This window comes from Muscardinus avellanarius (genome assembly GCF_963383645.1).
Source record: "Muscardinus avellanarius genome assembly, chromosome: 7".
In the NCBI taxonomy this organism is placed as follows: Eukaryota; Metazoa; Chordata; class Mammalia; order Rodentia; family Gliridae; genus Muscardinus; species Muscardinus avellanarius.
The window spans coordinates 26,404,609-26,418,292 of record NC_137793.1 but is presented as its reverse complement, the minus strand read 5'-3'; the positions used below and the strand labels follow the sequence as shown (position 1 = coordinate 26,418,292).

Below are 13,684 nucleotides of genomic sequence, written 5' to 3'. Positions count from 1 at the left end.
TGCTCCACAGGCCCTAGCATAAAAATGCCTGCAGGAGCATGAATTTGATGCATAGTGTTAGAGTTAGATATAAAATATCCCTTTAATAGCTCATTTATTAATATTCAGGGCTGATATATTGGAGTTATGAGTGCAGTGATCCCAGCAATAGATAAATCCATTGTAACGAATTTACCTGGGTGGTACCCAGTAAACTGGTATGGAATGGCTAGAGGAGGTGGATCCCTAGCTGGGACCTTGGAGATTATATATGTATGGCTCCTCCTCCTCCTCCTCCTCCTCCTCCTCCTCCTCCTCCTCCTCTTCCTCTTCCTCCTCCTCCTCCTCCTCCTCCTCCTCCTCCTCCTCCTCCTCCTCCTTCTTCTTCTTCTTCTTCTTCTTCTTCTTCTTCTTCTTCCTCTTCTTCTCTCTTCTGGCCTCCATGATGTGAGCACAGTCTCTGTGCTTTTCCTCTCTCCATTTCCTGCCACCATGCCCTGAGTCTGCAGTACCTGGTCTCGCATGGACTGAACCTGAAACCATAAGAAAATAAAATTTAAGTTACATGGTCAATCTTTTAGATTATAGCTGCAAGAATGCTGACTGGAACACAGACCAAACTCACCACAGGAAACAAGAAGAAGGCAGATGCAGACCTTCTCAACCTCGGTACTATGGACACTTGGGGCAGGTTAGTTTTCTGCTGTGAGGGCCTACTGTGTGCACAGTATGGTGTTTAGCAGCATCCCTGGCATATTCCCACTCTATGTCATTAACATCCCCATCTCCTCATCATGAAACCCCAAAAGGCCTTCTGACATTGACTGATGCCCCTGGGGGGAATCACCTCTGGGTGAGAACTCTGGGCTGGAGCAGTGGTTCTCAACACTCTGAATACTGGATCAGCTGAAGGCCTTCAAAGATAGAACAAGCCTTCTAAGCCCTGCCCAGAGACTTTGGTTTGGTAAATCAAGAATAGAGGAGAATTTTCACTGTGATCAAAGAATTGCTGCTGTTAAGGAAGCCTGGGGATCAGCAACTGACACATCTGTCATTGTCTGTCTGTGAAATCTCTAACTCAGCAGTTCCCAGACTCATCTGCAGATTAGAACCATCTGGAAATCCTTGAAACCTTTCCAAGACCAAGCTACATTCCAGACCAATCTGATTACTAGTTCTGGGAGTGAGGCATGAGTACCTGTATTCTTTGGGCTCCACACATCATTTCAACACACAGACAGGCCTAAGGACTTCTGCTACAGAGCCCTTCATAGCATCTGTGACCTGAGACTAAGCCTCCATTGCACAGCTAAGTGCTAACCAGGACTCTCAACCCCAGTCTCTGGGGTCAGGAAAGTAGGGTCGGTTCAACACAAAAGCTGTCCATTCCCATCAGTATGAAGCACAGAAGTGTTCTAGCAACAGGGAGCAGCTCACTCTAATTGCAGTAAAGGAAAAGAGGGACCCTAAAGGAAAAAGAAGAAGTTTTCAGGGGTGTGGTGCCCTGTGTCAAAGGAGACAAATTTCACATCTCAGCTTTCACAGTCAGCCATGTAGACGTCCCATGGGAACAGCTCTGGTTTCTGAGACACAGCCTGGAACTCAGGAAGCATATGGAAAAAATAAAAAAGCCAGCGTGAGGGCATGACTCCTGATGGCGATCGTGGACAGCGACAACGTGAGGTGAGTGGAGGCACAACAGAGGTTCCAGAGATTACCTAAACCCCTGCCCCAGGCGTGACGTCCTACAGGTGGAAATGGACTCACCAGGGAAGCTTCACAGCATCTCTTTTGTCAAATTTTCTAGCATTTAGAATCTCTGACAGTCTGATTTTTTTTTAACTTTAACACTGCCCTTTTCTATAAATGAAATGCTTTAAATTTGTAAAAAAAAAAAAAAAAAAAAAAATCCTGGGCATGGTAGCACATGCCTGTAATCCTAGTACTTGGGAGGCTGAGACAGGAGGATCACAGGTTCCCAGCCAGCCTCAGCTACTTAATGAGGCCCTCTGCAACTTAGTGAGACATTGTTTGAAAATAAAAAATAAAAAGTAGGTGTGGAGGTATACTCAGAGGTATAATACCCATGGGTTCCATCCCCACTACCACAAAAAAATTGTAAAAATAAAAATAAAAAACAAAGGGGTGGGGGGAGAAAGAGAGAGAGAGAGAGAGAGAGAGAGAGAGAGAGAGAGAGAGGAAGAGAGGGGGGATGGGGAGGGGAGGGGGGAATGGGAGGGAGGGGAAGGAAAAATCTAAAACATAAGGAAATAAACCACAGGGTAAAAAAAATACAAAAAAGAAAATACCTTGGGCTAGATATAGTTCACATAGCACAGAATGCACAGGATTCCTTTTATCATTCTTTCTAGTAGTTCTTCATTGCCAACTCTAATGTAGACATGCTAGAAGAGATAAAAATGTTAAAAATGCATCTTTTTCTGGAACACTGTGAAAAAAATAATTTTCTTAAGTACTTATTCTGAGACACATACCACATGCACCAGCACACAAACACATATATAAATGCACACATACTGGCACGCATACTACATGTGTTTCAGTGCAGGTGTGTGCCTTGAAGCTAAGAACCCACTATGAGAAGAAAATCAACAGTGCCCAATGACAAAGGAAGCATTCCTGGGGTCAGACACCCATACACAGCCCCCCAGAGGGGATGCTGAGCTCAGATGGCCATGGAGGGGGGGGGAATAGAGGTAATCTATTTTTTTAGAACAAGTATGTGTTTCATTTGTTTACCATATAAAACCTATAATTCCCCAGCATTGGCTAAAGGCCACCATGGACTGCATTTTGTGGAGAATATAAAGACCTAATCCCTAGTCTCAAGTACTGCATGCATAAACCACTTAGTGCTCCCAACAGTCCTAACAGTTCTTGAGATGAGGAACCTGAGAATTCAGGATGATGCTAAATATTCTACAATGTACAGGACAGCCCCAGTGGCAGAGAATCGTCCAGCTGAAAATGCCTGTCATGCTGAAGTTAAGAAAGGCTGCTCTAGAAATGGTATGAGGGGGGCTGGGCACGCCAGATGGGGCCCGGGTCGCGGGACTCTGGGCCCCTGCCGAACTGCGCGTAGCACGCCAGACCCCTGGAGAAACCAGACCCAGTAAGACGCTGGGTTCTGGGCAGGGGTCGCGGGCTGGGCACGCCAGATGGGGCCCGGGTCGCGGGACTCTGGGCCCCAGGCCGAACTGCGAGTAGCACGCCAGACCCCTGGAGAAACCAGGCCCAGTAAGACGCTGGGTTCTGGGCAGGGGTCGCGCACGGCGCACAAAAGCCGGGGCCTGGGTCGCGGGACCCTGGGCCCCGGGCCGAACTGCGCGTAGCACGCCAGACCCCTGGAGAAACCAGGCCCAGTAAGACGCTGGGTTCTGGGCAGGGGTCGCGGGCGGGGCACGCCTAATGGGGCCCGGGTCGCGGGACTCTGGGCCCCTGCCGAACTGCGGGTAGCACGCCAGACCCCTGGAGAAACCGGACCCAGTAAGACGCTGGGTTCTGGGCGGGGGTCGCGGGCTGGGCACGCCAGATGGGGCCCGGGTCGCGGGACTCTGGGCCCCTGCCGAACTGCGCGTAGCACGCCAGACCCCTGGAGAAACCAGACCCAGTAAGACGCTGGGTTCTGGGCAGGGGTCGCGGGCTGGGCACGCCAGATGGGGCCCGGGTCGCGGGACTCTGGGCCCCAGGCCGAACTGCGAGTAGCACGCCAGACCCCTGGAGAAACCGGGCCCAGAACAGAAAAAGATAAAGAAAAATATCGGAGAGGTGGTAAGAAAGCCGTTATGGATGCCAGGACACTGGAGATGCAGACAAAACTTATCTAAATGCACTGGAACTTATGGAAAAATTCGCCGTGAAAGAGGACTGCTATTTCTCTATATTGTTAAGAATCTCAGACATCACATATAAGGAGAGAGTTTAGCGGAGACCAAGGAGAAATGCGGTGTTGAAAGAGTTCTTCGCGATGGTGGTAGAGACTTGTATTCAGGAGAAGCAGAAACCGGATCTTACCAACTTTATTTTTTTGGAGAAATTACACCAAATGTCGAATGCTACCATCACGCATGCTTAGGAACACTGGACAACATTCAGAGTGGAAAAAGAGCCTGGGAAGGATTTGAAACGGTGGAGGCAGTGGCAATGCCAGTGGCCAATATTTGGGGGAGGCAGAGATCTGATACATTACAACTGGAACCTTTGAAATACTAACCACAGAGACAGTGATCGGAACCTGCTGAGGGGCTAGGCGGGCGCCGGGGCCAGTGGCCGACATTGGAGCTTGCTGTGAGGCAGGGCCACTACTGAGGCCTCCGTGGCCGGGATTGGAACCTGCAGAGGGGTTAGACCGATGCTGGGGCCAGCGAGGCCGGCATTGGAGCCTGCAATGATGCAAGGCTTGTGCTAGGGCCTCCGAGGTCGGGTCCGGAACTTGCTGAGGGGTTAGGCCGGTGCTGGGGTCAGCGAGGCCGGCATCGGAGCCTGCCGTGAGGCAAGGCCAGTGTTGGGGCCCCCGAGGACGGGACTGGAGCCTGCTGAGGGGTTAGGCCGGTGCTGGGGCCAGCGAGGCTGGCATCAGAGCCTGCCATGAGGCAAGGCCGGTACTTGGGCCTCCGAGGCCAGGATAAGAGCCTGCCGAGGGGTTAGGCCGGTGCTGGGGCCTCCGAGGCCAGGATAAGAGCCTGCTGAGGGGTTAGACCGGTGCTGGGGCCAGCGAGGCCGGCATCGGAGCCTGCCTTGAGGCAAGGCCGGTACTGGGGCCTCCGAGGCCAGGACAAGAGCCTGCCGAGGGGTTAGGCTGGTGCTGGGGCCAGCGAGGCCGGCATCGGAGCCTGCCTTGAGGCATGACCAGTGCTGGGGCCTCCGAGGCCGGGATCGGAGCCTGCCGAGGGGTTAGGGCGCTGCTGGGGCCAGCGAGGCCGGCATCGGAGCCTGCCTTGAGGCAAGGCCGGTACTGGGGCCTCTGAGGCCGGGATCGGAGCCTGCCGAGGGGTTAGGCCGCTGCTGGGGCCAGTGAGGCCGGCATCGGAGCCTGCCGTGAGGCAAGGCCGGTACTGGGGCCTCCGAGGCCAGGATAAGAGCCTGCTGAGGGGTTAGGCCGGTGCTGGGGCCAGCGAGGCCGGCATCGGAGCCTGCCTTGAGGCAAGGCCGGTACTGGGGCCTCGAGGCCAGGATAAGAGCCTGCCGAGGGGTTAGGCCGGTGCTGGGGCCAGCGAGGCCGGCATCGGAGCCTGCCGTGAGGCAAGGCCGGTACTGGGGCCTCCGAGGCCAGGATAAGAGCTTGCCGAGGGGTTAGGCCGGTGCTGGGGCCAGCGAGGCCGGCATCGGAGCCTGCCGTGAGGCAAGGCCGGTACTGGGGCCTCCGAGGCCAGGATAAGAGCTTGCCGAGGGGTTAGGCCGGTGCTGGGGCCAGCGAGGCCGGCATCGGAGCCTGCCGTGAGGCAAGGCCGGTACTGGGGCCTCCGAGGCCAGGATAAGAGCCTGCCGAGGGGCTAGGCCGGTGCTGGGGCCAGCGAGGCCGGCATCGGAGCCTGCCTTGAGGCATGACCAGTGCTGGGGCCTCCGAGGCTGGGATCGGAGCCTGCCGAGGGGTTAGGCCGCTGCTGGGGCCAGCGAGGCCGGCATCGGAGCCTGCCGTGAGGCAAGGCCGGTACTGGGGCCTCCGAGGCCAGGATAAGAGCCTGCTGAGGGGTTAGGCCGGTGCTGGGGCCATTGAGGCCGGCATCGGAGCCTGCCTTGAGGCAAGGCCGGTACTGGGGCCTCTAGGCCAGGATAAGAGCCTGCGAAGGGGTTAGGCCGGTGCTGGGGCCAGCGAGGCCGGCATCGGAGCCTGCCGTGAGGCAAGGCCGGTACTGGGGCCTCCGAGGCCAGGATAAGAGCTTGCCGAGGGGTTAGGCCGGTGCTGGGGCCAACGAGGCCGGCAGCGGAGCCTGCCGTGAGGCATGACCAGTGCTGGGGCCTCCGAGGCCGGGATCGGAGCATGCCGAGGGGTTAGGCCGGTGCTGGGGCCAGCGAGGCCGGCATCGGAGCCTGCCGTGAGGCAAGGCCAGTACTGGGGCCTCCGAGGCCAGGATAAGAGCCTGCCAAGGGGTTAGGCCGGTGCTGGGGCCAGCGAGGCCGGCATCGGAGCCTGCCTTGAGGCATGACCAGTGCTGGGGCCTCCGAGGCCGGGATCGGAGCCTGCCGAGGGGTTAGGCCGGTGCTGGGGCCAGCGAGGCCGGCATCGGAGCCTGCCGTGAGGCAAGGCCGGTACTGGGGCCTCCGAGGCCAGGACAAGAGCCTGCCGAGGGGTTAGGCCGGTGCTGGGGCCAGCGAGGCCGGCATCGGAGCCTGCCGTGAGGCAAGGCCGGTACTGGGGCCTCCGAGGCCAGGATAAGAGCTTGCCGAGGGGTTAGGCCTGTGCTGGGGCCAACGAGGCCGGCAGCGGAGCCTGCCGTGAGGCATGACCAGTGCTGGGGCCTCCGAGGCCGGGATCGGAGCATGCCGAGGGGTTAGGCCGCTGCTGGGGCCAGCGAGGCCAGCATCGGAGCCTGCCGTGAGGCAAGGCCGGTACTGGGGCCTCCGAGGCCAGGACAAGAGCCTGCCGAGGGGTTAGGCCGGTCCTGGGGCCAGCGAGGCCGGCATCGGAGCCTGCCTTGAGGCAAGGCCGGTACTGGGGCCTCTGAGGCCGGGATCGGAGCCTGCCTAGGGGTTAGGCCGCTGCTGGGGCCAGTGAGGCCAGCATCGGAGCCTGCCGTGAGGCAAGGCCGGTACTGGGGCCTCCGAGGCCAGGATAAGAGCCTGCTGAGGGGTTAGGCTGGTGCTGGGGCCAGCGAGGCCGGCATCGGAGCCTGCCTTGAGGCAAGGCCGGTACTGGGGCCTCGAGACCAGGATAAGAGCCTGCCGAGGGGTTAGGCCGGTGCTGGGGCCAGCGAGGCCGGCATCGGAGCCTGCCGTGAGGCAAGGCCGGTACTGGGGCCTCCGAGGCCAGGATAAGAGCTTGCCGAGAGGTTAGGCCGGTGCTGGGGCCAACGAGGCCGGCAGCGGAGCCTGCCGTGAGGCATGACCAGTCCTGGGGCCTCCGAGGCCGGGATCGGAGCATGCCGAGGGGTTAGGCCGGTGCTGGGGCCTCCGAGGCCAGGATAAGAGCCTGCCGAGGGGTTAGGCCGGTGCTGGGGCCAGTGAGGCCGGCATCGGAGCCTGCCGTGAGGCAAGGCCGGTACTGGGGCCTCTGAGGCCAGGATAAGAGCCTGTCATGGGGTTAGGCCGGTGCTGGGGCCAGTGAGGCCGGCATCGGAGCCTGCCGTGAGGCATTACCAGTGTTGGGGCCTCCGAGGCCGGGATTGGAATCCTGCCAAGGGGTTAGACCGGTGCAGGGGCCAATGGCCAGCATCGGAGCCTGGCGTGAGGCAAGTTCACTCCTGCGGCCTCCAAGGTCGGGACCAAAGCCAGCTTAGGGGTTTGACCGGTTCAGGGGCCAGCGAGACCAGAACTGGGTCCTCCCATGAGGCAAGGCCTCTGCGTGAGCCAGCGAGGTCTGGATCAGTCCACTGAGTAGCCAGGCCACTACTGGGACCATCAAGAGTGGGATTGGTACTTGCAACGCAGCATGCACAGAGAAATATCGCAGAAAATATAAATCAGACGCTTCTCTTAATCAGCAATAACTAGGAGGAAAAGGGCAACAGGAAGAGGTTGAGCTATAGAAAGGGCCCTATAGTGAAGCAACTAATGTGATCAATCAGAGGGTATGTAATACTGGAGGACGGAGCCTCTTTAAAATGCAGGAGGTACATAAACAAATGTATCAAAGTAAATCACCAAAGAAGTGTGGGATGGAGGGAGGGGGAGGGAATGGGATGGGGGCTGGAGGAGGGCTAATTGGATGATGTGTGCTTGTATATCCTCTCAAGTCTTGTACTCCAATGTGATTGATATATGACTACAATGCACCAATTTAAAAAATAAATTAATTAAAAAAAATAAAATAAAATCTAAAAAAAAAAAAAAAAAAAAAAAAAAAAAAGAAATGGTATGAGGGTTTCATATGTGGTCTGGAAGGTAAAGTTTGTGGTCCAAGCAAGGTCCATACTGCTCACCAATAAAATGTTGAAATTGCTTCCTTCCAGGTGCAAAAATCTAGTGGTTTTGAGACGTTTGAGACCCAAGTTGCACCTAAGCCAGGGACAATGTAAGAAAATTATCTCTAGGGGTAAGGTTTTTAAATTTATCTGAGGTCAGGCATGGTGGCGCACACTTGTAATCCCAGTTATTTGAGAGGCTGAGATGGGAGGATTGTAGCTCACGGACAGCCTCAGCTATTTATTGAGGCCCTTTGCAACTTAGTGAGACCCTGTTTCAAAATAAAGAATAAAAAGTAGGGCAAGAGGTGTAGCTTGGAGGTCAAATGCCCCTGGGTTTCAACCCCAGACATGCAAAAAAAAAAAAAAAATGTATCTGAGACTTCATTTTTACTCAGGTAGGGTAAGGCCAGCAGATCAGAAGACCGTGGCCATAGTGCTGATGATTGTTACAGTTCTCAAGCACAGGAAGCATGCCACATGGGGAGGCACTGGGGATGATGGGTCAGGAGGCAGCAGTGAGAATACAGAAGTGAAACCTTCAATGGGCTTCTTGTGGGAAGGGTGAGTAATTATGCAGGTGTTAGATTGGATAACTTGAATAAATTTAGCAGGCTCTGTGTTATGGTGTGGTCTCTAATTGTTAGAATTTGGTTCTTTATTCTATAGGACAGAAAGATACTGTTTCAAACTGTAGGAGCTTGGATTAAAAAAAGGTAGATAGGGGTCTAGACTCTACATTGCATAGTTTGCATCTCAAAGGCATGCTGGCAGGTGAGTGATTTGCTGTCTCTAGAATTTAACTAACCCTGGGAGGTGCAGGCCCCTCCAGGTCCTCAAGACTTTAAGATGTCAAAACATCGTAAGTATAGAAAATAGATGAACTGTCACATCTTCAACTGGAGGCCCGGGTAGAATGCTTGGATTTAACAGTGTTTGTGACAGGCTTTGGGAATGGACTCTGAGCCCCTAAGATATTCAGGCTTTGGATTTATTTGATTAAGATCTAAGAAACCTGCATGCCCAGAGTGAGCAGCTTAGGCATGGTAGGCATTAAAGGCTGCAGTTATAGGAGACTTCTGGCACAGTTGGAGGAGCGCAACAAGGGAGTTGCTTCCTGGAAGGCTCCTGCTATCTAGCTGTGGGATCCAAGGCCAATCCCAGCTTCACCTTCTACTGTAAGATGATGAGAAGTGAACAGTGCTCTGGCCAGTGGGTTTCAGCACAGACCACCCATCAGCACAGTGTGGAGGTACTGAGCAGCACAGGTTCCTGCAGGCTACCCTCAGAGGCTAGAATCAGGGAAATAGAAAACAGGTTCACCCCCCAACTGGTGACTGTAGCAGGCAAGCAGGATTTGGGTATTGTCTGTCACATCCTGGCATGCCTCCAAGACACTCTGTTGACTTCTCACACTGTCCCAGTGACACAGTGGTGCCCTCCAGCACCAGCATTCTCTCACATTCTCAACTTCGTCATAGAACACTGGGCAGTTCATTTTATTTCCCTTCAATTGCTCCCTTTGCTCCCTTTGCTATCAGACCCAAGCCCAGAAATAAGCTAGAGTATAGGGCATTGCCTCAGACTCAGGATGCAGGGACAAGGGTTCCAATGTTCTGTTATGACTGGGAGCATCTACCTGATGAGCAGGTGTTCACCAGCTCCCTAACAGCCTCATCCACAGGCACAGTACTTGGGCTGACCTCACCCATCCTCCACACCTCCTAAAATTCCTTTAGGTGACTTCTTTACCATCATAGCTTATCTTGATGTTCCCTGAGATTTTACCTCACCTGAATCCATGTAATTTTGGAAAGGAAGCCTGTCGGGCTCCAAATCATTCCCAAGGGAAATGATGACAACTCTGTGTATTTTATTAACGGGGAGAGCATTGTAATGTATTGCTCTTTTTTTAGTTTTTTGAGATGGGAACTCAGATAATTTGTGTTTCTTCTTTTCTGATATACACATTTGGGGTCATAATTTTACCCCTGAATACTGCTTTGGCTGCATGTTACATATTTAATAATAATTTTTATCATGAAATAATACCCTACAAAACTTTGCAAAAAATCCTACAAAGAACTCCCGCTGTCCTTTTGACCTCCCCAGTTGATGTTCTTTTGTTACCCTTTCTTCTCTCTCTGAGTGGTTTTGCACCCCTGATGAGCTGATTCACTTTCCTCCCCACAGTGAGGCCCTGCAGGAGGCTGGTGGAGGGCACTGGAACCATTCCTCCAGCACTGGTTTTGTTCTCACTAGCCTTTTTAACCGGAGCCCAACACACCTGTTCCTGTTCAGCATGGTGGTGATGGTCTATGTCCTCGCCATGGCCGGCAACACTGCCATGGTCCTCCTGATCTGGGCTGATGTCCGCCTGCACTCGCCCATGTACTTCCTTCTCAGCCAGCTGTCCTTTCTGGACATCTTCTTTACTTCAGTCACAGTTCCCAAGATGATAGTCGGTTTCCTCTTTGGTTGGACGAGCATCTCCTTTGCAGGATGCGGGGCACAGATGTTTTTCTTCATGTTCCTGGGAGCTGCAGAGTGCCTCCTGCTGGCCCTCATGGCCTACGACCGCTATGTGGCCATCTGCAATCCTCTGCGCTACCCAGTGCTCATGAGCCACCGGGTTTGCCTGCTCATGGTGGTGGCCTCCTGGCTGGGAGGGTCCCTCAATGCTTCCATCCAGACCTCACTGACCCTTCAGTTCCCCTATTGTGGCTCACGGAAGATCTCTCACTTCTTCTGCGAAGTGCCCTCGCTGCTGGCACTGGCCTGTGCAGACACAGAAGCTTACGAGCGGGTGCTCTTCCTGACCGGTGTGGTGGTCCTCCTAGTGCCCATAACTTTTATCACCACCTCCTATGCACTCATCCTGCTGACTGTGCTCCGGATGCACTCCGTGGAGGGCCGTCGGAAGGCCCTGGGCACCTGTTCCTCCCACCTGACAGTCGTCAACCTCTTCTATGGACCACTTGTCTACACCTACATGTTACCTGCATCCTACCACTCTCCTGGACAGGATGATGTAGTGTCTGTCTTTTACACCGTTCTCACACCCATGCTTAACCCTGTCATATACAGCCTCAGGAACAAGGAGGTGACAGGGGCAATGAAGAAGGTCATAGGAAGGTGTGGATCCAGTAGAAGTGCCTGAGACCAGGAGAGGGGACTGCAGACACCGGAACTTAGTTTAGTCATATGCAATAAGGCACGGGGGTTGAGAAGCAGAGGACTTGTCTATTCTGTGGTTATAGAATTCCCTCATTCTAGTGTTCCCTTCTGGGGCAAAAAAAGTCAAGTCCCGATCTACATACAGATAAGTGAAAGGAGAAACCCCCAGTTACTGCCCCTCTCCTTCTTCAGAGAGTTGTCTAGATTGTTCAACTCCCCACTCTCTTTCCAGCCTTCCTTTGTGGTTGCAGCAACAGCCCATCACCTCTGTGTTGTTGAATGTCTAAGGCCTCCTTTTCCCATCCCGGTAGATGCCAATGGCCCCACAAAGCCCTTTAACCCTCTCCTGTTCCCCCAGTCTTCTTTGTCAGCACCCTCTCCTTCACTCCCTCCAGTTACACTGCCTCTTTGCTATCCCTCAAAACTGCTAAGTACAGTCCTGCCTCCGGGTCCTCCAATGCAGAGTCCCCACATCTGGGGGCTTTTCCTCACCTTTTTCCTTGGATGTCTCCTTCATTTAATTTAGAAAGTGCTCATGTGTGGCATATCAGAAATACCTGCACTGATTGCCCTGTCCACAGCAGCATTCCCAGCTCATCCCACTATCATCCTCTAATCCCATTTGCATGTTTGATACTTCTTTTTTTCTCAAGAGAATGTGAAGATCAGGAAGGCAAAGACTTTTACTTTTTAATACTGTATCAACTCCTAGATTTCCTGGCATATGGAGTCAATCAATAAGTACTACTGGACAAATAGATTCAAAGAATATGTTATTACCCAATCTCATCAGTGTGGTTTTATTTCTAGCTCTTCCTTCTTGAAGATTGGTCTTCTCCTGGCAATGATACCACATTCCTATTTTTCCTACTACATCTGACCCATTCCTTTCCATTAAATTATGAAGGTGCTAGAGCCTTCTCTTCTTGGCCCAGATTCTTTCTTGTCACCCTCAATAAAAGCTGTGGCTTCAGGTACCACCTGACACCAAAGTCAGCCATACATACTTACAGACCAGCCAGACATCTCCAAGCTCCTCATTACAACCCAACTCTACCTCAACACCTACACTGAGTGTTACAAAGGCATCTCAAGTTCACCATGCCAGGAAACAAAATTCTGATCCCACTTGAAGCCTGAGCCTCTCCCAAGGTTGGTAACTGAGTTAATGTCCCACAAGGTTAATGGCTCTCCATCACCACCACAACCAATCCCACACCAAGCCTTTCAACAGGGTAAATTCTTCAGGGTCATATCTGTCACCCCTGTGGCCCAAAGATCCCTTACCTGGTCAATGTAGAAATTCTCTAATATAATCATCCCTCACCTGGACGATTCAAGAATTTCCTAATTTAGTCATCCCCCACCTGGGTGATACAGGAATCTAATACAGCCATTCCTCACCTGAGTGACATAGGAATTTCCTGATAGAATCATCCCTCACCTATGTGATACAAGAATTTCTGATTTCTTGGAACCCTTTCTTGCCCTATACTCACACACATATGTCACAGATTGTTTTATAATGTTTAGCCAAAAGACTTTCTAAACATAAATCAAAATATATGAACCAACCCTATACTTTCACCTTCTTTTAAACCCCTTTATCCTTTATCCTTTAGTAATTCACACTGCTTGGACCCTGTATCACCATCTAGTATATGATGTGATTTAATTAATTACATTGTTTACTGTCTGTATTCTGCTTCAAATTAAGCTCCAAGAGCATAGTTGTTTTTGTCCTTGCACTTGACACATGAGATGCATGTATTAAACACTGAAGAATACCTACATGAATGCTCCTGAGATAAAAGAATATTTTTCATCTTCTACAAAACCCTTTAGTGTCCAGCCTTCTTGACCTCATCCGTCTTTCAGGCCATCAGCAGAGTTTCTTCTCCTCCTGGGATGTTGCTGTTCCCTTGTATTTAATATCCCCTGCACATCTTTCCCATTTTATTGTAGGTATTATGTCTTCAAGGAAGCCCAAACAAATGGCCGGTGGATCTACCACAAAGAATGAAGGAAATGGTGCAAAGGAGTCTTTTATTTTTCATTATTATTGCTATTTTATTTTATTTTATTTGTGGTACTGGGGGTGGAACCCAGAGACTTTATACTTCCGGGCTATACTCCCAGACCTTTTTTACATTTTATTTGGAAACAGGGTCTCACTAAGTTGCTGAGAGCCTCACTAAGTAGCTGAGGCTGGCTTCAAACCCATGCAATTCTCCTGTCTCAACCTCCCAAGTGCGGGGATTACAAGTGTGCACCATGCCCGGCGACTACTATTGCTATTTTAGTAAATAAAAATACATTCCAGAAGATGTACAATCTTGATAGGAATTGATTCTGCATTAATTACTAAAAGAACAAATGTATATAGAGCCCCTCTTGTTATATTTAGGCAGCTGCATTTCAGTACTTAAAGAGTGAAAAGCCCTGTG

At 52.1% G+C, this 13,684-nt stretch overlaps 1 protein-coding gene across 1 annotated transcript; it reads left to right on the top strand.

The window, feature by feature from the left end:
* Positions 1–1,633: 1,633 nt before the first annotated feature.
* On the top strand, positions 1,634–11,220 carry LOC308265011 (olfactory receptor 2T27-like; the record flags this gene model as incomplete). Its single annotated transcript, XM_080698642.1, has 2 exons — positions 1,634–1,662; positions 10,254–11,220. 2 exons carry the CDS (start codon positions 1,634–1,636, stop codon positions 11,218–11,220), a joined length of 996 nt encoding a protein of 331 aa, XP_080554768.1.
* Between the last annotated feature and the right edge of the window lie 2,464 nt (positions 11,221–13,684).